Raw genomic sequence first — 27,599 nt, forward strand, 5'->3', positions numbered from 1 at the left:
GGTGTCAGCCAGATGCCCAACTTGTAAAGAAAACGAAGGAATGAGATAGGTAGGATAGGAGGAAACAAAGAGCGGACACGTAGAGAGTGGATTACATGACTGTTAAGAGAGAGAATACTTTGGAGTGGTCATCAATCAATTCTCATCTATCCTCAGACGTGCAGAGAGAGCGGGAGAAGCCCTTTATTTCATCAGCCAATGATGATGCTCTTCCTGTAGCCGAACGATGACATGTAGGCAGTGCTGTTACTCTCCTCCTGAATCTGACTGCAGCGCACGCTGTGAAACTCTCATCCGCCTTTTATGTGAGCTTCAGAGGTTAGACGGCCGCTTAGATCAGGCATCACAAAAACCCCAGTGGACCATGAATCCGGGGGAGGGGGGGGGGGGGGGGGTTATCCCATGATGCAACAGCCTTTAGGTATACTTGATAACAGTGCAGGCCGAGTGGATGTTGACACGCGCCGGCGCTGTAGAGTTTGGATTAACATCAATAAGACTCCTAAGAGAGTGGTTACCTGCAGGCATATGCAGAGCTGACTATTCGGCCTAAAGAGCATTCAGGGCTCTAGGTCGATGGCAACAATGGAGCCTGATGCCAGAAAATGTGCACGTCCCCACCAATTGAATTACGGTCTGTGAGGCGACAATGAGGGGCTTACTAACAGGATAAAAAAGAGCCAGGCAAATGAAATTATCGCTCTCTTTAGAAATAAACAAACAAACAGCAGGGCATCGTTTCAGTGGGAAGAAGGAAATTGCCTGGTGACGAGGAGGACCATAAACAATTCTCAGAAACATCACACCATTCACGTCACACATGTATGGAAACAATGCTGTAATAATAGGCTAATAAGCTGCTACATCTCTGGCAGCCCATTGCATGACACACACACACACACACACACACACACACACACACACACACACACACACACACACACACACACACACACACACACACACACACACACATATATATGGAACATGAAAACCACAGGCTCTCCTTAAATTTGTCTCAGAGATCAATATTCCCATACACACACCCACAGAAAAACAGACAGGTAATAATAAAAAAAATAAGAGGAGGTAGTACCAGAAACGATTTTAACTTCTTCCTATCCCTTTTTAACATGATCTATATTATATGAGTTAGGCTTTGTATATGTTGCTTAGGATCCTGAGGATCACATTTGTTTGTTTTTATTTCATTTATTTCCTTTTTTACTGCTCATTCGTTTTATTTAGTTTGTATTATTTTCAATAAAGAAAAAAAAAGAAAAAAAAGGGATTGCCTCATTCTGTTTTTTTGCAATTTGAAGTACTGCATATTGGTATTAAATTATATCCTCAGAGTTGTACTTTTGATGATTCAGGAAATAAAATCCAAAACCTCTTTGTCAGAGATCGACACAAGACCGGGTAAACATCTTTGGTTGATTCTGAGATGAGCAAAGACTAAATACTAAAATATAGTATTAAAGTATCTCAAATAAATGGATGACTTAAAATTTTGCTAAATAGGTACAGTAATCTTTCACTAAGGACATTTTGACCTGATAACGGCAACAAAGGAAAAGTAAGGTCACAAACTGTTAGTACTTGCTTTAGAAAAGCTCTGTGTTGGACCGGTAGTTATTAGCGGTCAACCCTTCTGCTCTCCGTTCCCTTAAAGATCAATGTTAAGATGTCTTGCTGTTAGTCAATGGCATACACTCAAGTGTCAGGGTGCACTAACATGTATTTCGACATGGAAAGTTCAAGCTGTAAAGACCTTCTGGCCTTTTTGGCTGTGTCTCGGTTGTCTGTATTTCCTTTGTCGGGTCTACGGGGCTCAGACATGCATTCCAATGCTCAAAGCCATTAAAACTGCCAGCACAGTCCCCACAAGACTCTTTACATCCAGTGTGTCGGTTTCCTCGTTAGTTTTCCTCAGTCTCCCCTGAATGGATGTGTGGCTACTCAGACAGGCATGTGGTGTGGTACAGTTTTTTATCAAACAAATAGGATGTCATTTGTTTTATTTATTAGCGACTATTTTCAGTGTTGGATGAATCCACATTTGGTGCTTTAGTGGATAATATTTGGAGCAGCAGGACGGTAAATGTGGGACTGCGATAGAAATACCATTTTACCATAAATACCATATAATATATCATATGATGTGAATTATTATTATTATTATTATTATCATTATTATTATTATTACTAAATACAATATGAAAAAACAGCATGATATACATACATAATGCAATACTACATAGGACTTAACACAGATTTTCCTTCGAGTGCTCACGTGGGATATTTCACATGTATAATGAATACACAACTAAGACAGTGAAACAAAATGGATCGATATCCAGGAGAAAGCATTGGGCATTCACAGTGGTGCAGGAGGGACGCCAGTCAATGTTGCAACGCTCTCTGAGTCCTAAGTCCGACGTGCAGAACGGTAAGTGATCTTATTCTCAAAACCCCACTCATTCCCCTTGTTAACTGAGCTTAGGTGCTCCATCTGCAACATTTAAAAGATGTCTGCAAACCACTGGTTTACAGTTGGAGGTCTGAACTTAATCCATAGAAGTAGAATGCATCTCCTCTGTATAAAAACTAAACAGAGAAAGCCCCTACCCTGAGAGATTTAACAGAAGCAGACCAGGATTTATCAGTATGTTTTTACCAAAATTTTTGTTCATTCCCTGTGAGACTCTTTCTCAGAATTTGATTATCAAAGGGTAGCTCCAGAACCAGAGCATATATGACCCAACCTCTCTCTTGCACTTAACACAAAGGGGAGAGATCTGGGGATAGAAAGAATTAAGGGATTATGGGGTTGCATTGCAAACTGTGAAGGATCCTATACTGACTTAAAGGTCCCATATTATGCTAAATGCACTTTTTAAATGTGTTCCAACATATCCATGCGTCCACGGTGTGCCTAGAGACTGCCAAAATATCAAAAAAAATAACAATCTCTCCTTTTCTCACTCTCCCCTTTTCTGAAACCCCCACCCCTCCCCCCAAAAACACTCCAGTCAGAATTATCCCCTTTTCTGACCTCACAAACCGTAAAGCCAGAAGCTTCCACTGTGCAGCCCACACCCCTATTTCTTATTGGTCCACGGCCCTGACAGACAGAGGGCGAGGCGTATCTGGCTTCGCTTCCGGACAGGGGGCGGGGGGAGCTCAAAGATTGTATATTTACGAGGGGACCTGCAACTCTTTTTTAAAAAATAGGCCATTGTGAGATTAGCTGAACATCAGCATAGTACAATAAATTATCTGAAAGTTTTTTTCAGCAAACAATTAAAGAAAAACGTATTAGGGACCACTAAGACCATATAATATGGTGTATAATAGAACCGAAAAGTGTATAATATGGGAGCTTTAATTTACGTCATTTAATTGTGTGATGATTTAATGTTACGTTCACCTTATTGCAGTGAAGATATTAGCAAATAATTGCCTATACGTACACAGACAGTGGACAAAATACACCTTCTTTTGAAGGCATGTCTATCTACCCTTCACCGCTCCTCTGCACCCAGCACTAGCTACCAGTGGCTGCTCGAAATCCGATTCAGGACACTGGTACCTGTCATATGTTCTGTGACTGCTTCAGAGCCATGCCACATCCAACACTTTATCAAACCATGCACCCAATCCCTTCCACTACGCTCTGCTACGGCTGATGGGTTTGCTACTTCTTTCACTACAAAGTGGGGGATAAGGGTCACACACACAATGTTGGAATGAGCTTCCTGTTTTCATCAGGACAGAACAAATCTACACATAATTCATCAAAGACTAACAACTCAATTAGTCAGACAGCACCCTGGCTCGTAAAAATTTAATAAGAACCCCCCGCCCCCTTTTTTTTGTCATGTATGTTTAGATGTTTAACTTGAGGCAGGTTTGAGGCATAGGTAAAGGTTTGAGGTTGTATCCACATGAGTGGATGCTGTTATTGTAAGTTGCTTTGCCTTAAAACATCAGCTAAATGTAATGTTATGTTATCTATGTCTACCTGCGCAATCTTAATCAAATATCCATTCCCCTGTTTCTGTCTTCTTCACTAACTATTATCTTTAGCTGCTAGATGTTCCAATAACTTCTCATGCTATCTGCATTATACTGCATATCGTTTCAGTTTGTGTTACTTTGCATGTTAGGTTTAAGAGAACGGATCCTTTATTTGGAGAATTAGGATTTGAGTTGCACTAGGAGATCTACCTCAGCTAACATTGGCTTGTGTGTGGGTGGTGCCAGAGGCTGCGTATGGAGCGGGCAGCTTCCTGATGGAACCGACCTACTTGTGCTGGGATGAGTTGAGTGCGGGCTATTTCACATTTTAGGTTGCAGCTTTATCATCGTAAACTGAGCAGCTGGAACAGAGCAGTGTCAGTGCCGCCTATTAATTAGAAACGGCATTGCTCAAGGGCACATATGAGTCTTACTTTTTTAGGGAGGACACAACATTGATCCTGTTTTTATCTCTCCAGACCCCCCCCCCCCCCCCCCCATACAGAGGGCTGATCTGAGAACAGTTGGCTCAAAATCTTTCAGCGAAGCCTAGTAATTTTTCTGAGATTTGGATATATTAAAATCATTTGTACATGCAGAGAGTAGTTTTCTTTAAGTCTGTCATCTTATAAGTTTTGAATCTTTTCCTTTTTGTCATATTGAAAAAATGTAATGAAATACAATTGAATATATCATGTTCACAATTACAGAAAAGTAATGACTGTGTTGTGTTACATTAAAGTAATTAAGGAAATGTAATGAGGAAGAAAGGAACAGAATTAATTTTTTTAAGGTGAGTGATTGCAGGTTATTCAGCTTAAATCAGTAGTTCAAAAAGAATGAATCACACCAAAAAAATATTTGTCCTGTAGTGTAAAGAACAGCCAAATACATTGTGGAAGCATTTATAACTTTCAAGAAAAGCATGAAATTTGATGGATTTTATGTCCCTGCGCACTCTGCAGGGTTTACAGCTCAAGCCAAAAATGTTTCAGGTGGAGTGACTGTGTTGATGTGTTATGGTGAGAAGCACGTAGCCACTGCAGCGCTAAACCACTCTGAAGTTTCACTGAGCTGCTTCAGCTGTGTTTACCAAAACAGTCAGAACCCTGTTTGACAGCTCAGTGGCATCTTCTTAGAATGAAGCTTAATATCTTCCTGAAAAAAAAAGATATATATATATATTCTCTTTTGCCATTTGTAATAGCCTGGCGAGTGAATTGAGGAGTGATGTATTTGGACCCTCTGGGTGAGTCATCTGATGGAAAGAATAACAGAAAGTGAGGGAGGGGAGGTAAGTTAACAGAGAGTGAGAGAGAGAAGAAGAGTGAGAGAGAGATGCAGACAATATAGAAAGGTGATAAACACAAACAGGCGGCAAGAGCTGCACCGAGAAAGCTCTGGGTACGGGCCAACATAATTTCTCTGAGGCTTATCAATTTAGAAAATGTGCAATATCTCGCAAAAGCTGTTTAAATCCCTCTTTTTAAAGTCCAAAAGCCAGCCTGTGAAAAGTGAAGTCTTGCCAAGCAAATAAAGATTAACAAAACATTTGAGGAACACTGTCTTTGAATATCAACCAATACAGAGGCTCAGTACGTTGGCCGACAAAGGCAAAGGAGTTGTTATGGCCCAAAAGATTTCCATTAAGAGAAATGCGCTGCAAATACAGAAAGTCAAAAAGACAACTACATTCTAACCCAAATACAAGTTGTACAACTAAAATGGGCTGCAAATGAAAAACTGCATGTACTGCAGTAAGCCAAAACAATACAATACATTACGGTGGTACTCATGGCCTCTAGGGGGGAGAGGGGGGGGGGGGTTGTGTGAACCCACAGCTATTTTGGCATGTCTCAAACCAATCATGAACTAAAACCTAATAAAATTGTGTATGAGCCATTTTATTTCAATTTCAACCATTTCTTCGTTCAAAAATTTGTTTCACATCATGTAGTCTTCATTGTGTTTCTATAACACTGGTCACAACACCTTTGTATCTCTCCCTGGTTGAAAAATCAACGGTTCAAATTATCGCTCCCAATAGAGCCCTGGATCACCACCATTGTGTTGATTGGATATGCAGCGTCTTCTTTGCATTTTTTTTCCGGGCTTTTGTGTTTTTGACTTGAGTGTGTTTCTTGCTTATGTATTTCCTCTGGCTTTTCTGGATCACTTTCCCCTGTTGTATTTGTTTAGGATTTTCGTATGTGTTTTTGACTTTGCCTAATTTCTGTATGTGCAGCACATTTCTTCTAATGGAAATGTTTCGGGCAGTTGCAGTGCGTTTCCCCTTGTGGACTAACCTAGCGCAGTGCAAGAATATCCACTACAAATAGTAGGAAGCACAGGTCATCTTATCGTAGGAGGATTTTTTATTTTTTCAAAAACTTTTTCAGGCCATAACTTGTTTTACAGAGGGGGTTGCACCTTGTTGGTCAGTACCTTCAATACACCACTATGTGACTGCTGAGCATTCCAATAACTATGTGTATACAAGCCAGGAAAACACACTTGTTTCTATGACTTGGCTGTTCTGAAAGGCCACAATCGAATGTGGGCTGAAAAGCAATGAGAGAGGAGGGTGAAACGTGATAATAGTTCAAAAGTGCAACACTTGGGGCGCCCTTAGCGCAGTTGGTAGGACGTCCCCCCCATGACCTCGGCCAGCAGCGGACCCGGGTTCGATTCCAGCCCGCGGTCGTTCTCTGCATGTCACTCGCCTCTCTGCCCCATTTTCAACTCTGTCTCTACACTATCAATAAAGCATAAAAATGGCAAAAAAATATCTTAAAAAAAAAATGCAACACTTCATTGAATAAGTTGTTTGAAGAATGAAAAATAGTGAACTTAAGAGAAGTTAAAACATATATAGCACTATGATTTCTCTTCATTGGAGCCAAGCCTCTCTAGCTCAAACAGCCACAACATAACATATGCAGAAAGGTGTGTCTATATACTTTATGGACATCGAGGGTATCATTCTAGCAGCTCGAGTGTAATCTGATTGCAGTACAATTTTAATTATTTTTCACCAACATTGACCAATTTCACAGAAACCAAATACTACTCTGACAGACCAATACAAGCAGAGATCACATGTCGAAAATGTGTCTTTGGTGGGCAAAGTCTCAGAGTACACACAAGCTAACTTCGATTGAAAACTTCTCAATGCAACCGCACCATTTTGACAGACTTTTTCAATTCCTCTGCACATAAACAACAAACCTATTTTAGGTTCCGGATAATCTGAGTGGCATTCTTGATAGGTTGGATTTTTTTTTATTGAGCAAAGTAATATGAAATTGATTTAGTTTTTTTATTACTACCTCTTTGTGTGCGTCAGACGTCTGGCAGCTTTTGCAATCTGAGCCTTTAACAAATGCTAATTTCTCTCAGCCTGTGGCTCTCCTGTGGCCCATGCTTTCCATTTTCACCATGACTAAGCCTTCACAATGTCCCTGTCTAGATAATGTAAGAAAATAAACAAAACTGCAGAGTAACAGTCTGGTTTTGAACTTTGTAAAATTGGTCCAGCCTCCTTCAATACTTTAGCAGGGTTTCATGTCTTTATGTGGTAATGCAAAAAAAAAAAACACATGGTGACTGTATACAGAAGACTTAAAGGTGGAGTCAGCGATCATGGAGAACACTTGTTGTCATTTTTTGTGTCAAAATCAGTGAATATCTACTCACGATCTGCTACCTGTACGTGTGCACACAGAAAATAAATCCAGTGTTAATACACAGCCTTTGCTCTGTAAACTGGCATGTTGCTAGCTACGATAGGCCAACTTTTTTTACATACCAGTTTACAGAGCCTAGGCTGTGTATTAACACCTGATTTTTTTCAGCACACACAGTAAGCAGATCGTTCGTTCTCCATAATCGTTGACTTCACCTTTAACTTGTTTTTTTTAACGTTTTTTGTTGATGCCCTTTTTAGATAACAGATGGCAGGATATTAGGCGGGGGATTGGGGGATTGGGTGATGGCATGCAATAATGGTCCCCTTGTCGTACTCCTGAAATCTGGCTGACCTTTCAATGAGGTAGTTTTATATGGGCCGGAATTGAATGCGGCATGTGGCAACGGGTATCATTAGGATTTGATCAATACACATTATATCAATACGGCTCTCCGGTTCCCTTTCAATGCCGTGCAAGTAAAGAAAACAAATAAGAACACAATTCAGATGAATGTGAATACACTCACTGCTGGAAAAGAGAGGACAGGCTGGTTACTTTACTTTAAGGAACAATATATGTGCTTCTGAATATTCAATACTTTGTCAGTTGTGCATAGTCATTGGTCTTTGCACACCTGTACACAGACAGAGAGATAAAGCCAAGGTATAAAAAAGAAAACATCATCTTCCATACAATGTCAGCTGGTCCTGTGAATGAATTCAATCGATGCACTTTAGTGAAGCAATTATAATCATCTATTTTATTAGTATTAAATACATTCAAATATTACTCTGCCCTTCACAGCACACATCAGATTAAAGCAAAAGTCCACCATTAAACACTAAAACATGGAAAAGAAAAAAGGTTGCCTTTCAGGATGTAGTCTGCTTGCTTGGTTTTATTAAATTAAGCTCTGGGGAATAACTGGCTAATTATAGAATCTTGAGATGCATGCTCAACTTCAATTGACACTTGACAGCCTAAGTGTTTGTTTTATCTTAAGCATCAATAGTTGATGTCAGTCAATCAGAATCAAACATTGTGCATAGATAAAATCATACAAACAAGCAAAAAATAGACTTGGATGCTGCAAAACATGTTGGCATCCGATTAAGGTGAAGGATTTTTTACTTTTTTGTCGACTGGGAACATTCACAGTTGATATTGGTGTTGCTCTCCCTTTTACATGTATAAAAATAATCTCCAAAGGTTCTGTTCTGTTCTGTAGAGGTTGTTCTAAGGCAATCTTCAACTTGCCAATAATAATAAGCAGCAGAAGATGGAGAGGAGGGAGTTTGATAGGGAGTTCAGTTCAACCAAGAAACATCAAAGTTAACCGAGATGTACTGAACATAATATGTTGATGTCGACTATGTGACATGATCTGATCTGTTTACTGTTTGGACTCACTGAAACATCTGTCTTGTTGAAGTCCCCAGAGACAGTTTCCCTGGATTTTAGTCTACATTGTGTTAATCTCGACTGTCTGGGCCACGGAGCAGAGTCCGCCCCCCTCCTCCTGTAAGATCAGCAGCTCTCCTACTGTCTGCTGCCCATCGTGGACCACAATGCACTGCTCTGAGCCCTCCGATATCACCACCTCCACCAGCTCCTGCCCCGAGCCCTCCGTGGTGAGGAGAACAGGGGCAGAACCGGGCGGGGCCAGGCCGTCTGTGTGGACATAGACAACGGCATGTTGGATGTCACCTGAGGCCTCCACGTCTCCTCCCATCTCCACTCTAGAGGTCCGCTTCTCTTCAGCTTTTCTCCCTACCTGCATCACCTCCTTTCCCTGCCGTTTCCTTCGCCCCCTATTCCGCTTCACTCGACTTGCCACCTTCTCTTCTTCGCCCTGAGGGAGTGAATTCTTCTTGGGACGGCCTCTGATGGGCCTCTGGTGACTGGATCCTAAAGGCGTGAAATCTCTCCCAACCTCTTTCTTGCTGCTGTCGGTCTCCTCTCCTTGTCCCTCCTTCTCCTCCTCCTCCTCCTCCTCCTCCTCAGCTCTTGTCCTGTGCTGGGCTTGGTGCCTCAGCAGACTCTGTCTCACGGTGTAGGCAGCGCCACAGTGGCAGCTGTACGGCTTCTCCGTCATGTGAGATGATTTGATGTGTCTCCTCAGCTTGGTGGCCAGGGTGTAGCCTGAGGTATGGAGATAAAAAATACATAATCTGAACCACAATACCCCTTTAAACAGTATTCTGCATATCTGTCATCAATTAACAGATGGAGACAACTCACTGCCCAAATGACAAATTAGAAAAAAACAAGACTGTTTAAAAAAAAAGTGATTCTAACTTAATAACAGAAGGTTTTTAGAATTGTTTATCCACATCTCGTATGTTAATGTTTTAATTTGTTTTAAATATAAAGGATAAGGCTGGTACATTTTTCGATTTGGCATCCTCAAAAGACCCAAATCAACAATGTGTGCTTCAGTCCATGGGTGTCTACCATAGATAGTATATAAAATGGATGTAGCATCCGGGCTGACCTCAGTTATTCCAACTGCATCCAATCGTCCTGGCCTATGTGCGTCGCCATCTTGTCAGATTTTTACTCTGCCTCATTTCCTCTTACCGAGAAGGGGCATTAATGTGACGGTGGTGGGAGGAAGATATGTCTATCTAGCTGACGTATACCTCCGAGTCGAAGTGAGGGCCAACCGACGGTTAGCTTTCACTCAAGAGGCCGCGCCCTTAGTGGCCACTCGGTGAACTGCAATGTTTGTCTTTTCTGCATTGGATGCTGGTAGAACTCGCTGTGGTTGGGGCTTGGTGTCTACCTAACATACTGTATAAATCTTTAAAAATGCATCACAAATATAGTGTCATATTACTTTCCCAGTGATGTCCTAAACAGCAGCTTCGTTTAGTTTTTGTTCTCTAGTAAGTAATTGTGGCAGCAGGCTATATACAGTATGTATGTGGGACTGAGTCAAAATAATCTACAGTGTATGTGTTCATGGTGACTAAGGAACATGTCAACCAGTGTAAGTGTGTCTTATTGATGTGTTTTTAATGGAGCTCTATGGCTCAGAGAAAAACGATGCATCAGTCTGTGACACACAGTTTGTTTTGAGACTTTTTCTGGAATTTTAGAAATAAGAAAATAAAATCCAACTTGTGCTTTTAGCTCAATTGTAAGTAAAACACTTGGAAACTGCCTCAGTGCATGACGTGTGCCGAATAAATAAACTTGCCTCGCCAATAACTGTGAATAATTTAAGTTTAAAAATATCAATATTCACCCCTGTCAACACATTCTATAAAAAATATGCCATATGTGCCTGTTAGTCAGCCACGAGGGACACAATGGCACTTGTAAGCTTGTTATTATAAATTTGAGTTCATCAATAATGCAACCAGTTTACTCAGCACACATGTTTAATAACTTTTCATAAAAAGTGTATGTGGAGACCTCATAATCAACAATTTGTTATTTCCAATTATGCATGCAGGGGAAAACATCTGCAGCCCACTGAGTGAAAGTAACGAGGTTGGTTGTAGGGGAATTGGCCAGAGCGTGCTTCATGCCCCCGAATAGCTTTTTCACAGACTAAATTTTCAGCAGCTGCACTTTGCTTTTCACTCTGAAAATAAAATCTAATCCAACTCTCAATCTAATTCTTTGACAGAGTCATATTTCTGCAGTGGGAGCATTTTGTGAACATAACTATAACAACTGTTAAAATATTACAAATAAAAACCGTTAATGATGTTATGCAGAATGTCACAAACAATAATTAAATAGAAATAAAAATTATAGATGAGTCGGCCATTCTGAAATTAAATGGGAACTGATTACAGTCCTTAGGGAGTTATACGTTAATACATGGTTGGTAGAAGTTGTATGAAGCCGTTTGTGGCTCCAGAGGGAGCTGTGTAAAATGTAATGAAATCGGTATTGATCTGAAGACTACAAGTTTGAAAATGAAAATAATCTGTGGATGTGGAGTTAGGAATAAGTGAGTTCACCCAGCCCATGCGGCCCCCATTAGCCAAAACTAGCATAACACACCTGAATCTTTGACTGAAATTGTCCATTGCTGAGATGCATTGTGGGTGATGTAGGCGGCAGGTTTTAATTTGGAAGAAGAAGAATGTTAGCCTGGAAATCCAGACCCTGATATCTTGAACGATAGAGGGTCTGGCCACGATCAATAGTAATTTCCAACTCAACTCGGCTCCTACTTGTGCATTTCAAATGCCACTGCACGCAGTTGGATAGCACTACAACCAATCAGAGCGATGCACAAGGTGACGTATTAAGCCCCATTCGTTTAGCGAACAGCTGTTAAACTGTTAAATTAAACGTTTGCCATGGTCGGTCGGCAAAACAGAACATTCCACTTACTTGCTAATGAAAGATTTGAGTGCCGTCTTCCAAATCGTAAAGGGTCGAGGCCAAAGCAGTCTCAAACTCACACAACATATCCGCAGCCATCTCTGATGTTTACTATCACGGCTTTGACGTCGCATGCACATCACTGTCGTCATCCGGTTACGTCCGCCCCAGAGCACCATACAAAGGGCTCTGGCGCGCCCATATTAGATAGAACCAATTGAAACTTGAGTCTGGAATTTTTGGACTTTCTGAAAAAGCTTCAATAGAGCTGTTAAGCGGAAGTGGCGGAATTACGGGGCATGGGACCTATCGGCTGAAAAAAAATGAATGGGAGTCTATGGAAAGTAATCTACTATTTTCTGGTCCCAGTCATTAAATGCCCTGGATTACATATATGTTTTGTATGGGTCTAAATGATAATGTTTCATGTGAAGAGTTTGACGGTATGTTGTATGATTATTCGTCTGACGGCTTTTGAAAAAATGTAACGAGAAAAACTACACGTCTTGTCGCCTCTGTGACGCCGACAATCTCCCCACTCGAGAAAGTGAAACTCTCCACATGTCCACTTTTGTAGTGGTTTTCGCCACGCTGAAGACTTTTGTCTTGTCCTTGAAAGAAGGCAGTAAAGTGCATTATGAGCCATGTTTCGGAGCTAAACGGGTGCTAGTGGTGGTGACGTATATCATAAGCGTCAAGAGCAGCGAAGAGCTGTAGTCCACAAAAGCGCTCTGCACAAAACCTGACCGTATCCAGCTTCTACTCGCTAAATTGTTCCATTCTTTGCACGAAAAAATACCATCTAAATCCATACAAAACATATGTGTAATCGAAGGCATTTCATGACTGGGACCAGAAAATAATACATTTCTTTCCATTGACTACCGTTGTAATTTTTCGAGCCGAGAGGTCCCATGTCCCGGAAGTAAGGGACTTCCGCTTAACAGCTCTATTGACCAACAGGTGCAGCAAATTTAATTTGCCAGCGCCTAGTGGCAGGTCTGGGAATGCCAGGCTAGAAGAATTTGTGAATAAAAAAAGATTCAGTTCGGCTGCATCTATTTTGATTTACGCTACCTCTAGTGTTATTACAAACGCGTGCGACAGGATCGACTGACAATGTGATACACGACTACAGCATAATATATAGCATAGAAAACACTGCACAAATCAACAGTAGGTAAATTATTGTGTTATTGAATGTTAGCCTTCATCTAACCTTTTCCACAGGCTGGGCAGCGGTGGGGCCTTTCTCCAGTGTGCAGTCTCTCGTGGGACTTGAGGCTGTGTGGGTCTCTCAGTGATTTTCCACAGTAGCTACAGAGGAACCCTCCCCCGGTGTGGGAAAACATGTGCCGACGCAGTTCTGGTTTCTGGGAGAAACTCTGGTCACACTCAGTGCAAGGATACGGCTTCTCTCCGCTGTGAATTCTGAGATGGCCCTCAAGGTTCCCTGAGGGACGGACAGACAGACAGTTGGACAGGACTATAGATTACACTGTGGGAGCAGGACACAGAGAAATATGCATTTGTCCAATAATGCGTGAAGACTATCTTCTCTCCCAAAATTTATGTTGTCAGTTTGACAAATTACAAAATAAATTGGAGGAAATTAAGGATCACAGTCGGAGACATCCTCTCAAGTCTTATCTCAAGCATGTAACAGTCTCTTGTCGAGAATAATCAAGTCAGCTTAACTCAACAATGTGATCAAAACAAGATTTCAAAATGAAAGGAATACTTTTTTTGGAAACATGTTTACTTTCCAACTGAAGGTCAGATGAGAGGATCAATATCAATTTCACCTTTGTGTGTTTGGTAAGGAATTGGCTCTGGGACGTAATTACCTTAGAGAGCAAAAGAAAAACAGCTAGCTCTTTCAATTTAACTCCTGTCCTATTTAGATGATTGTGCTTTGTGAGAAGTTAGATTAGACATTGGAGCTATGAATGAGCAGCTGGTCCAGCATCAGAAATGTTAGTGGTCATAAATTTGCATTTCATTTGATTCCCCCCCAAAAAATAAAAATGCTAAAGAGTTCTTCAAAGTTTCAAAATCTAATACTCAACATGCCCTTGAACAATCTCTCTGCAAGCATAGAGAAGAAATTTATATCACGTTACACATGGCAGGCAAGAACATAAACATGTTTTTTCCCAAATTTTTTGGAGTAATCATGAAATGCGAGAGCATGTAACAAAGTGGCTACAAGCACTAATAATGTCGGTTGCACAGGAATTCTTATTTGGAGTTTTTGCTAACATCCATGGCGGATGATCATCATCATTGAACTGAGCACAAATTTGTTTTAATTCTCATGAGGAAATCTGTTTGTTTTTTTGGGCATCAAAAGCTACAGATAGTCTCCTTTTTAGTAAAAAAGAAACATAAGCACTAAACTACTGAAGCAAAAATCAAAGCTACACATTAGACTTTATTATTTAATATTTCACATATTTATTAATATGTGTTCCCACTCCCCAGTGTCAAGAAAGTGTTCTCAGCTTTGCGCCTACACTCAGAAAACATCAGAAGAAATAAACGTTTTGAAATATAGCACAAGTCGAGGCAAACAGCTTAGTAAGTCTCAGTCAAGTGGTGAACTGCACTGCAGGCCAGACATTGCAGGCTGTAGTTAGTTTGATAATAACCAGCTGTTCAATTTCTAACGTTTAACAAACTCAAATTAATATGTTTTTTATTTGATGTGTTTAACATCATATTTCTGGAGCAGATACGTTTAGAATCTAATCATCATTATCATATTTAGTTTGAAATATATCGAGATTACATTTTGACAAGTTGAGCATTGTTAATTCATTCATTCATTTTACCATCACTAATTTACATCCCACAGCTGCAAGATTGGTCAGGTCAGGAGGTCAGTGCGACTTGCCACTATTTAACAACATTTGGCCACAGCAGAATGTTAAAACCGAGCGCACCTGACTGTTGTGATCAGGTGTGCTCGGTTGGTTGCAGCTCCAGGATCAGACTTGGGCCTCTGACGTTACCTTTCTGACTGAAGCACTTCCCGCAGTGCTGACAGATGTTAGGTTTCTCCCCCGTGTGCTGCTTCATGTGATTCCTCAGGGAGCCGGCGTTGGCTAGCAGCTTGGGACAAACAGTACACTGCACCTGAGAGACCAGACCAAAATCAAACACAGCATGTCCCCCCCCCATCTCCTTAAATACCTAAAGGAACTTTCAGTTTGCGTTCATTGTTGCACCCCCTTTGGACAAATGTGGTAGTGTTTATACTATGCCAGCTGTTGTACCTTGTTGAGCCTACCTGGACAAAGGCGTTAAGAAAAACTATATAAAAATAGCATTCTTTGCACTGATGGTCTCGTTTGCTTTTCACATTTAATTTATGAACATCAGAGGAACAATTAGACTGTTTCAGAAATATCATAGCACCTTTTTATCTTCTTTTGGAGGAGAAAAAACTAGACCAGAATGCAAATTCAAATGTGAGCGGTGTGGAGAAGCTTTTTTTTTAAAGTCTGAAGAAGCTGAGTGGAAGGTCAAGCAGCAGCAGCAATTCATAAATATTCCTCCTTGGTGATGCACATTTCAGAGGAAATACAGTGTACTGGGAGTGAAAAATGAACCTATTAAACCGCCCACTGTCATCCCCATTAAAACAGCAATCATTTGAAAAGGTCAACACAGACGAGAGAGCAATCACTTAAGCGGAGCCTGTGGAGTTATGCTTCGAATGTAATTTCCACCCTCGTAAAAAAAAACATGTAAAAGCTTACTGGTTGAGTTTACTAAACCCAGCATTATGTATGTGCTCCTTTTGCTTCATTATTCTTCTCCTTTCGTTTATTAGCAACTTGCTGCGAAGCTTGACATGTTACCAACACCTGTAGTTTAGTGGAACAGTGCAAAGAATGAAAAAGCTGCACAAAGCTACTTGTAGGGCAGCACAATTGATCGTAAAAAAAATGTATTCATATATCTATGCGATGATCTGATTTCTAAATAATGACAATTCTCACTCATATCCCCTTTGCATTGAGGTCACACTGAATGTTCACTTTTTTGTTTGGGAACAATTCCAGCTGCTACATAAATGACTATTAGTTACACAATGTAAAACAAAACAAGCAATGAATGTATCATTCACATAAACAACTCAATAGAAGTTGTTACTCTAGACTTGTGTTTTTAACAAGCAAAAAACCACAGCGAGTTCTAAAATGCAGACAGAAAATGCAGTTCACCGAGTGGCCACTATGAGGTGGTACCAAAACGGAGCAATTTCTCATTGACTCCCAAGTTAAATAGGCCGTTTTCACAGCATTATTAAACCTATTTAAAGGGGTAGTTCAGGATTTTAGACATAGGGCCTTATTCCCAAGTTAGCCTTGGTGTTCTTTATCAGTGGAGACAGTTTTCAACACATTTAATTCAGTCCTTCTAGTTGCAGAGTGCGCTCGTGCTAAGCTAGCGCACGGCATCGGGGGGATACCTAGCCTGCTACTAAAACAGTCTTACCCACTCCACAGTACACCCGAGGCCAATCAATTATAACGCCAGACTATCGATGTAAATGTCTTTGTTGATAGAATAATTTTAGAAATAAAACCAACCTCGCATCGCATGAATTATCGCATTTTGAGGGACTACTTTCTTAGCAGCAGCGGACTTTTACTTTGCTGTGTAACCGAATCACTACAGCAGAAAGTAAACAGAGCAGCGTGGGACAGAAACTGAAACTGCACTGCCACCAGTCTACCGTCATTCTGTCCCGGTTCTCTGCTGCAGCTCCAGCGGGGGCTGTCTCTACAGACGCTCTTTCTCTTTCTGCCCTTTGAGCATCCCTCTCAATTCTTCATCAGTGTATTCCGGCTCGTACAGGTACGGTTCGTTGGATACAACAAATTCCTCATAATCGTCTTCAAAAGCAGACGCATTGCTAAGTCCTCCAAACGTGGCCATATCTTGTTTATTGCATAGGCTAATACAACTCCTTTGTGCACTGTACTCTGCGTCTGTAAGACAGCAGCAGGTAAACAAACTATTATAGAGCCTGTAACCTAGGTATTAGTCCGCCGCTGCCGCAGCCTACAAGGAATAAAGTCCCTCAAAATGCAATATGCGAGGTTGGTTTTATTTCTAAAATTATTCTATCAACACAGACATTTACATCGATAGTCTGGTGTTATAATTGATTGGCCTCGGGTGTACTGTGGAGTGGGTAAGACTGTTTTATGCCTCGTTTCCACCGAGTAGAGCGGGTCGGATCAGAGCGGCTCAGAGCGGGACAGCTCACTTTTAAGAATCTCGTGTTGTTTCCACCGCGGACCCTACCCTTACTGGTGGGGCGGGGTTTAGGCTGGACTGCGATAGCCGCCGCCAGAATGTGGGTTAAACTATCGGGCTGTGGAACAAATGTGGTCAAGCCAGCGGTCTCTCGTTTTTGCTTGGTCAAACCAGCCGCTTCTTTATTTATTCCCCCCGTGTTGTTGTGAGCACAGAGACGGCTCGGTGCAAGTTGCAACTGATAGAGACAGTGAGAGAACAGCGCTGGCTGCGGCAGCTACGTGACATCGTAGCAGTGGGACACAGTGTAGCCAACTGATTCATTTAATGACGAGGAAAAACACCACACAATAAACAGTGCCGCGCTCACAAGCCAGCGATCTCTCGTTTTTGCTTGGTCAAACCAGCCGTTTCTTTATTTATTCCCCCCGTGTTGTTGTGAGCGTGTATAGCCTACTAGCCTACTAGGCTATCTATGGCGAAAACACACAGAGACGGCTCGGTGCAAGTTGCAACTGATAGAGGCTGCAGCAGCTACGTGACTAGTGGGACACAGTGTAACCAACTGATTAATTTATTGACGAGGAAAAACACTACACAATAAACATTGCTGTGCTCACATTTTCGCCAATACACAAGACTCTCTTCACTCTTGCCGAGATGACTACACATGGCGGAAATTATTATTTCGACCAATCAAATGACGGCTCCGCCGTTTCGGTCCGCTTTCAGGCGGCTAGTACCCCTACGGAGGAGTACTGAGATCGGGAGCGGCTCAGAGCGGTTAGGTGCGCTTAAACCGTACCCTACCCAACTTTTGGCAAATGAAAAGCCAAACTACCCGGACCGAACCGCTCCGATCCGACCCGCTCTACTCGGTGGAAACGAGGCATTAGTAGCAGGCTAGGTATCCCCCCGATGCCGTGCGCTAGCTTAGCACGAGCGCACTCTGCAACTAGAAGGACTGAATTAAATGTGTTGAAAACTGTCTCCACTGATAAAGAACACCAAGGCTAACTTGGGAATAAGGCCCTATGTCTAAAATCCTGAACTACCCCTTTAAGGCCTGGTCTAAAAAAACATTCTAGTCTGTATGTTTAGGTCCTATCTCCATGACAACACTGAGGGGGGTGGGGGGGATTTTTTTGGAACACGCTATTTTGTATTCTATTGGATTTTAAAATGGGTGTATCTCCGTCCTGCCAACGTCATATCAATGCCCTTTTTCAGTAAGAGGAAATAAGGTGGAGTAAAAATCTGACAAGATGGCAGCGCGCATAGGCCAGGACCATTGGATGCAGTTGAGATAACTGAGGTCAGCCCGGATGCTATATCCATGTTATATACTATCTATGGTTTTTAACCAAGAAGCTTAATATACAGTGGATGGTTGTCCAAATGGACTGGGTGTGCTAGGTTTTATTTATTTATATTGTGTATTCTAAAGCTGTTACTTTACATTCTATGTTTTTAGGGTGTTTAAGTGTCAGTAAATATTTTTGTTGATAAAAACAAGAACTTTATTATAGAATCCTGATATAAATTCCAGAGGAGAAAAATCATGATTCACATTTAAGCGAGCTTTGTTCAGCCCTAGCTACTAGAGGTCTTAAACTCCAAAGGCAAACTTTAACAGTAAGTAAAAAACACGTAGCTACCTTCGGAGACTGCGTGTAAATCATTCTGCTGCAGTGAAGGAGGCGGTGGATGCGTAGGGAGGGCCGGCGAGCGAATGCCTTGCCACAGTGTTCGCAGACGAAAGGTTTCTCTCCGGTATGCAGCACCATGTGCTCCTTCAAGTCCCTCTTCAGGCCATAGGTCTTCTCACAGTGGGGACAAGAGAACGGACGCTCCCCGCGATGACTCATCTAGAAATAACGCCACTATTATTTGAAACAGAATGTACTATTACCACTGCTATGTTTTCTATTCATGGGGATGAGTCAATTGCTACTCTGCACGATGAGTAAGGGAGCAGTCAGTGAAGGGAAAACTCCCCCTACCACACACCCAATGTTAAAAACCATAGGCTTAGTTTTTCTTCTCAATCATCCAACCACATGACTTACTTGATGGGCTCTGAAACTCTCTGCGGACGTGTAGCTTTTCCCACACTCTTGACAGCTGAAGGGTTTCTTGTCCGTGTGACTGAACTGGTGTTTCTTTAAGTGGCCGATCTGGAAGAACTTTTTGCCACAGCTGGAACACCTGTAGCGCCTCTCTCTGATCTCTGGATGACACAGGGCTGTGGTAGCCTCAGCGCCAGGCCTTAGTGTCTTAATGAAGACTGTTTTCTCTGTAGTGGACCGGGTGGTCCCCTCAGCAGAGGAGCTGCTCTCTCCCACTCTCTGTATGGGCGGGTCGGGGCTGGCAGGGGGCTGCTTCACCCGGCCGGTCAGACAGTGAACACGTCGTGGTTTAGCTGCCAGGCGGGAGCTGCAGCGGACGGGAGAAGCTGCAGAGGGGCCAAGGAACTCTGTCTGTCTGTCTGGGGATTGACAGTGGGACTGTGTGTCCACAGCAGCGGGGCCACTAGCTGTACGGTCCGTGTGTCCACCTGCTGCTGTGACATTAATAACGTTTGTGTGTGCGGTTGTGTCTGTGTGACTGTCCAGGAGTTTCTGAGCTCTCCTCTTCCTGGTGTGTGTGTTCTGATGACTCCTCTTGATGCATCTGCGTGCTTTTTTGTTCCATTCATCCTCCTCTTCATCCTGTGCTTTCTCCTGTTTCTCCCCGGGCTCCTCTACCTTCTCTTGAATGATGAATATGTTCATAGCTGAAGTCTCTAGGGATTCCTCTTGTTCCACCTTGTTATCTGTCCAACAAAAAGGTTACAGTGCAAAATGGTTAGTTGATTTATAGATATTGTATCTGCTTCCAGTCTCTCACATGTCAGGATGTTTATACATTTGTTTTATTGGCAAAACAAGCAATAAGGGTTTGTGTTTGGCATTTTTCAGTATTTAATAAAAAAAACGATTAAAGGGTTCATCAAAAATTGTCAAAAGATTAAAACATCATCAGTCAATAGTTGCAGTTTCATATCAAAAAGTAAAAAATCAGTCAATCTTCTCTCTTTTTTTCTTGATTCTTTTTGATCTTGAAATTCAGAAATTGTCAAGTACAATTAAGGGAAGTATGAGCAGCAAATGTTCATAAAGTACCCAAAGTAGAATTATTATGCAGAATAGCCCCTGTCAGCGTTATAATATAATAATGAACATTCAATACAATTACTGATGCATTACTGTGGAAGCACAGCAGCATTGTAGACTTTAAGCTGTTATTGTAACTAGCTAGTTGTACTGTTAAACAATGTTCTGGATTTCCAAGCACATAACTGTTTTTTAAATGTAAATCTGCAAAGCAATTAGAAAATATACAGTATATGTAGATACATAGTATAGATATATATATATAATTAATATTTAATTAGCTTTAAATGTATGTACAGTTTTCCAAGCAAGTCTAACATCTGATTACATCTGTTTTTCCTCGGGTAGCATTTCCACTTGTTAATATTCTATTTAATAATTGCTTAATTGCTTACTTTTTTATTGTTTTGATTAATTTTATGTTAATTTGATCAACATGTTATTAAATAGTATTTCTTGCTCATGTGAGAGCTTTCTTTTCTCCCTCTGGATCTAATGAATATCTGCTACCACAACAATCTAATGTCCCTGCAGGGATCAATTGCCTTTTATCTTTACATCTATTTAATCATAATTGTTTTGGTGATGTGTTTAGGATTCATAGGGTCAATCAGTTTAAATCAGCACTCAACGAAAGGCAAGAGTTTAATAAGATATCCACAGTGCAGCTACAGTCTGTTGCTGGCGGGTATTTTCTGCATGAAGGTCCTCCTTCATGTCCCATCAATCACAGCGCATAAATACTCCACCAAGCAGGAATAATAAATGATCACAAGAGCTGGAGAGAGCATATTCTTCCTCTATAACGAATGTGCTTTAATTATTTTGTTTTCTTGCTTGGTGTTTTCATTCATCTGATGTATTGTGTGTTTGCCAGAAATGATTCATCCTCTAATTATTCTCCAGCCGTTTTCATCCTCATTCTCAATGTATTTCAGCTGACTAGAGAGGTTTTTGTTCACAAAGCTCTCAGCTGAAACTAACAATGAATAATTATGTCGTGGATCCCTGATCATTGAGCTGATCAGGGAACTTTACGCCCATTCATCAGACTTTTCTGTTTATATACCTTTTTCATATACAGTCTATGGTACATACACGCTGTCTAGTTTGACCATAACTTTAACTGTCATTGTAATAGTGGATGGTAAATAAATAAGGTTTTCTGGGGTCAATTTTACCTTTTTTCCCCAATCCACTGGAGTTAAATGTTCCTCTAGCTCCGCCAGGTGGAGACAATGAATGAACAGGAAGTAGATTGAAGCTAATAAAATTATTACAACACTTTCTTGATATCGATAATTTATTCAAACTAAAATAATAAAACTTATGTTCAGATTAAGAATATGAAAGCAGCATTAGTTAACGTTTGTATATAAACAGTGATTAAAATGACTATGTGGGACGTAAAAGGAGAATCTTCACCAGACTGCAGTTTTCCTCAACTAATTGTTAAAGCATCTTTCAGCTCACGTACATTGTAGGGATTTTATTCTTCAGTCTTGATTGTATCATGAGAAAACTTGTTCTTTTCTTTTAATTTAAACTACATGACTGATTTTGATACCCAGATATGGCAAAATTTGCCTAATCCCATCACCTTTCTGGGGGTTCAACCAGGTTAACTGATTAATTATTAATTAATCAGATTTTAGTGTAACTACTACCCTAACCCTGTGTATTTACCTGTTTGGCTAATCTGCCTATAACCACTCCATTGCTTGTCTACAGCCATTACCTGTTTGTTCGGCGGAGTTGTATCTGTCAGGTTTGTCTGTTGTCTGACTTTTTCCCACAGTGTCAGTGTACAACAGCAGCTCTGTTCCTGGCTGGATGTCCCGACACACATGCAGACACGCATCCACACACTCTACCACACACACCTCTCCACAAGCACACTGCACTGCCACGTTCTGCTGCGCCCTGCTGTGCACCTGACAGGCAAATCTGTGTGGAAATAAACACAAATGAATGCAAAGAGACAGATTTTATAGTGAATCTAAATGTGTTGCACTCAATTACACGCTTACTTTTCTTGCTTTGCAGAGGTTTATAAAGTACCTTCATAATGCATATAATCCACTCAAGGTCTAATACATATAATAAAAATGTGGGATACATAACAGCTTGTTTTGGGGGCGGCAGTGGCGAAGTGGGTAGGGAGTTCGCCTCTGGTGTGCAGGGTCGGAGGTTCGATCTCCCGTCTCCCCGCCACATGTCGAAGTGTCCCTGGGAAAGACACTGAACCCCGAATTGCTCCCGATAGTTAGCTTAGTTAGCTTAGCACCCTAGTGCTAAGCCTACCCTGCGTGGTAGCTGCTGCTATCGGTGTATGAATGTGTGTGTGACTGGGTGAAGGTGTACAAAAACAATGTAAAGCGCTTTGGGTCTGTGATAAACGGAGATATAGCGATATATAAGTCCATTTACCATTTACCAGTTGCAATAAATGCAAAAACGGTCCCCTATGGGTCTTGGTAGCGTATACAAACAGGTACACTCTCTAGGAGAGAACAAATAGGCACGACCCGGCACACAGCCTGGAGCAGTAGAAGTCTTGGCACTACACGCAGCCAGACGAACACATATATCACAGCGCTGACAAAACGTGACAGCCTTAATTATCATAAATCTCAAATATGGGGGGAAAGAAAGGAGAAGTGGTTGGGAGAAGGTATTAAGTCAGTTTGAAATGGTGAGATAAGCATTTATAATGTCAAGATTTGAAATTACTTTTTAATGAAGCATGGATAAAGACTGTTTTCTAATGCCATCATATGGATAAACTGTCAAACCCTCCCACCTTGACAGATATAACGGAGAAGGACAAAGCCGAGTGTTGACAGAGAATGCTGAAAGCCCCAGATGAGGGGAAGCATTTCCCGAAAATCTACATAGTTTTTTGTGCTGCTATTCGTGTCAGGTTGCTCTATAGGAGTCATTAATGAGAAATTAAGACAAGAAAAGTAGTATAATAGAAGATCTTTAAGAAATGTATTCATTATCTATAAATGATTAGGTTTCCAAGTTTTTAGACACACTAGTGGCATGGCTCCACAGTGCATTACCGTGGTGCAGATTAAAATATCCCATCAAATATTAAAGCGATTGCCATGAAATTCGGTAAAAGTATTACTGTTATTCAAAGGATGAATCCAAATCACTTCTGGGATCCTTTAACTTTTTATCAACTCATCATTTTGCTTCGTCCTAGATTTTCAACATTATTCAAAGAAATGTGTTGACTTACTTGATCCAGATGGCGCCTTGTAATAAAGCTTCTTTATTTACTGTTATCTCCATCAGTGCCTACAAAACATAAAATAGAAGTTAACATTAGAAAATATATTATGATGCTTCTAAATAATCAGGGCTCATATTCACAGAAAGAAAGCAAAACGGATTGATTGATAGAGACAGACAGACCGACAGACAGACAGACGGACGGACGGACGGACGGACGGACGGACGGACGGACGGACGGACGGACAGACGGACAGACAGACAGACAGACAGACAGACAGACAGACAGATAGACAGACAGACAGATAGATAGATAGATAGATAGACAGACAGATAGATAGATAGATAGATAGATAGATAGATAGATAGATAGATAGATAGATAGATAGATAGATAGATAGATAGATAGATAGATTCTGTCTGCGCGACCTCAGAGCAATATGTTCTTTCATATGAATGTTCATAATAGTGATTATTACTGTCCCTGTCTGACTCAGTCACACTTAGCACATATATAAACTGGTAGGCAGAGTGTGCTTTGAATGTGTATTGATTGCAGTGCCCTTGTAATTTATCAGTATCTATTCATCTGTGGAGCAGCTCTTACTCATCTGATACATGTTTTCTTCTATAGAGAGCCTAGAGGAAATGATGAGGACTGATTCATTATGTTACAACAGGGTCACACTTAATTAAGCAGAGATGCTTTCATTTATCCCACGCCATCTGTCTGAAACCGAGACAAAAGTATGTTACAATATGTGACTTTGCTGCTGGTGACTCGTGAAAAATCCCAAGACTGAACAATGACATGTCTTTGCATCAGTTAGCCAGGATGGATTCATGTCGGGGACCTTATTCTGGTGCATTGATATCTAACTTACTGCCTTTAGGATAGGAAATCATAATTGCAAGACCTCTTTTTTGTCAAGGCCTCTGTTGAGACATTTTGAAACTAATTAGGGAAAACAACAGCATGAAACTGCACTGTAATACATTGGATTTTTACAGTTTGAAACTGAGATGCTAATTTATATGACAATATCTTTGAAGTTGGCTGGTAGCTGCTATGTTTCTGTACTGCATTAGTGTTCAGGTGAGGTCATGATTCAGTCCCAAACATATGCATCATTCCTTGTCAGCTCCCTGAAAAGCGCACAATTATAGGTACTTACAAACAAAGCAAGCAGAGAAAAACACCATTAAGAGATGTAAGTGCATGCACTTAATGGCCCCCTGAGTGGCATCTGCATTGTGTGGAGAAACACAGGGGTGTTTACGGGCATACAATGCTCAGACTTAAAGAATCAAGGCACAAAAAAGGTGAGTACCAGCTCTTTCTTCAACTGTCTAATGGTTTTATTGTATGAGTGTTTTTATCATTTGTTTTTTGCTGCGTCATTTCAAAAGGAATTTCCTTTTCGTGGAACAATAAAGATTTGAAGTGAACTGAAAAAACAAGCTTTTCAAGACAAACTTGAATAGACAAAACCGTACATCACCCGTACAAAACAAATTTCCAACACACCTTTTGATAGTAGAATATGGACATGAAGTATACAGTATATAAAAAAAGTACCTTCTCTGCTGCTGTGCTGTGGGTCTGAGCTGTTTTGGACTCATGGTTCATTGCAGGTTCCCCGTCCTGGCTGTGACTCACTGGGTCAGTGTGATAGCTGGAGGCCCAATCGGTTTCCCCCTCCCTTCCCAGCAGGGACCCGGCCTCCAGCGAGCGGCCGACCCACCACAGCCCCAGCCGGCCCTCGCAGAGCCTCGACGGCCCCACGGCCAAACCATGGGGAATCAACGCGGCCAGAAACGAGGCGAGAGCTGACGGGACAGGAGGAGCAAGACTGGCCATCATAGACCTGTATAGAAAAGTTTTAAAAAGCAGGTTAAATGCAGAACTAACACTTAACCAGATGAAGTTACTTTCAACAGGTATATGCTTCATTGTATATTAACAACGAGGGCCTAGACTCACCTTGAATATGAAGGTTTCAAATTAACTTTGACTTAATATTTTTAAATATGAAATGTCAAATTTAATATCTTTTTTTTTTATACCTTAGACACTTTGTTCTTCTTTTTAATCTTCCATTTTATGCTGTTATTATACTCTCACTAGTCTATGTAGATACATCTTCACAATGAAGTGGATTCATTTGTTTGTTTTTAAATTATGAGAGGTAACATGTACAGTATCAAGTTTTGTAAAAAGTAGGAATAGACTTTTATCACAGCAGACATTTGGACAGGTGTCATTTTACCAGCTCTGGTATAGTGCACAGTGAGACTTCAAAGGAACTTGTTTTTTTCCTGCTACAACATGTGGAACTATCTGCTGTGACAAAAGTCCATACACTACTGAACAGGTATTGTCCATTGTCCTTTAATGAGGCAGTGGAAACATAGCCTACGGCCACAAACCTCCTTCACCAAAGATGTAAAAAGTAGAAGTGCCTATTATCTCCAATTAAATCTACAGATGTGCATTGACTCTGAAACACACTCAAGTGTTTCCATTATGAAAATGTCAAATTAGACAATTTTTTTTTTTTTGGTTTAGTCGTTTTGTAGTGCGTTTCAATTAACTAGGTTTTCACTAATCAAACGTATTTTTTTAAAGTCCAGCACTAGTTAGTTCTAATCGGGTAGACTATTGTTTTACTCTTTCCACCCGATTCATCCAATTTAAGAAGCTGTCTCCTGTCTGTCTTAACGCAGGGAACATGTATTTCTGGCCAACAACAGTCAACACAGCAGCGCTGCTTCGTTACCTTTAAACGGTTTTGGTCACTTAAACTGAAGGACGCCTATTGAACCTTACGTGGATAACTAGCCTCTTTTTGACTTAGTTCAAAACGATGCTAAATTTAAAGTTTAAAACACCTTTATACGGTTTGACAAAGCTAACGGGAACAGTGCGTAACTTAGCACGAGTTAGCTAGTGGCCTCGGTTTGCAAAAGTCTGCGACTTAATTTTTTTTTAAAACAATCATAATAACTCTGTACGTACTTCGGATGTTGCCGGTGGTTATGGATTACAATATCAGTTTCACTATTCAGATGTTAACTCTGTGAAAGCTATCGTTATCCAGCGAGTACAATTCTTACAGGCGGAAGTCCCCGCTGTTTATGGTCCGACCGAGAAGAGAGTTGTTGCGCATTTAGTTCCGCAAACACTCATAGATAATGGCAGAGCCAGACATAACATGGAAATGATAGAGTAGGCCTACCTATTATCATGACAGTACCTCATATGAATCATAATTATTCAAAATATATAATTGTAGATTGAGTGTAGCCTATATCTTCTGTCCAAAGGCCATCACGCTGGTGATAATGTAAATAAGTCTAAATAGGCTAATCCTTTCCACATCTTAATTAAACACAGATTTCACAAGGTCTAACCCTGTTAGCCAAAATGGGTTTTACATCATGAAAGTACATTTGGGTATATCTTCAATCATATGCAAGTCAAGTCAATACAAGGGGATTATAAGAATCATTAGAGAATATACTGCCCCTTCATTCAGGATAAGGAATAACTCCTCAAAAATCCCATTAATGGAGATAAAAATGTCCGGAACATCAGAAAGAGCAAGAGTGGAGGGATCCTTATCCTAGGACAAATGTATATGCATAAATGTGTCCAAGCAAATGCGACTTGGGCTGACCAGTTACCCACTTCCCTTATATAAAACCACGTTTTACCTCATAAGATCAAGGATCATCATGGATCAAAATATGTGTGTTTGGATCAGATACGCAGGTAATAAAGTGGTTTATTTTGTGGAGACGAACTTTGGCTCTCTAATGACTCCAAGTTCATCAAGTTTACCCCTTATCCTTAAAATATTCTTCA

At 40.9% G+C, this 27,599-nt stretch overlaps 1 protein-coding gene across 1 annotated transcript; it reads right to left on the minus strand.

The window, feature by feature from the left end:
• Nucleotides 1-9,174: 9,174 nt before the first annotated feature.
• znf408 (zinc finger protein 408) lies at nucleotides 9,175-26,861 on the minus strand (the record flags this gene model as incomplete). The annotated part of the gene is made up of 9 exons (XM_080028816.1): nucleotides 26,751-26,861; nucleotides 25,311-25,599; nucleotides 23,739-23,797; nucleotides 22,227-22,435; nucleotides 19,403-20,148; nucleotides 18,992-19,201; nucleotides 15,074-15,197; nucleotides 13,279-13,512; nucleotides 9,175-9,854 (listed from the first exon to the last, which is right to left on the minus strand). The coding sequence occupies exons 2-9, from the start codon at nucleotides 25,593-25,595 to the stop codon at nucleotides 9,175-9,177; spliced, it is 2,547 nt and encodes an 848-aa protein (XP_079884942.1). The 5' UTR covers nucleotides 25,596-25,599; nucleotides 26,751-26,861.
• Between the last annotated feature and the right edge of the window lie 738 nt (nucleotides 26,862-27,599).

The sequence above is a fragment of the Ammodytes marinus genome (assembly GCF_949987685.1).
Source record: "Ammodytes marinus genome assembly, chromosome: 1".
Taxonomy (NCBI): domain Eukaryota; kingdom Metazoa; phylum Chordata; class Actinopteri; order Uranoscopiformes; family Ammodytidae; genus Ammodytes; species Ammodytes marinus.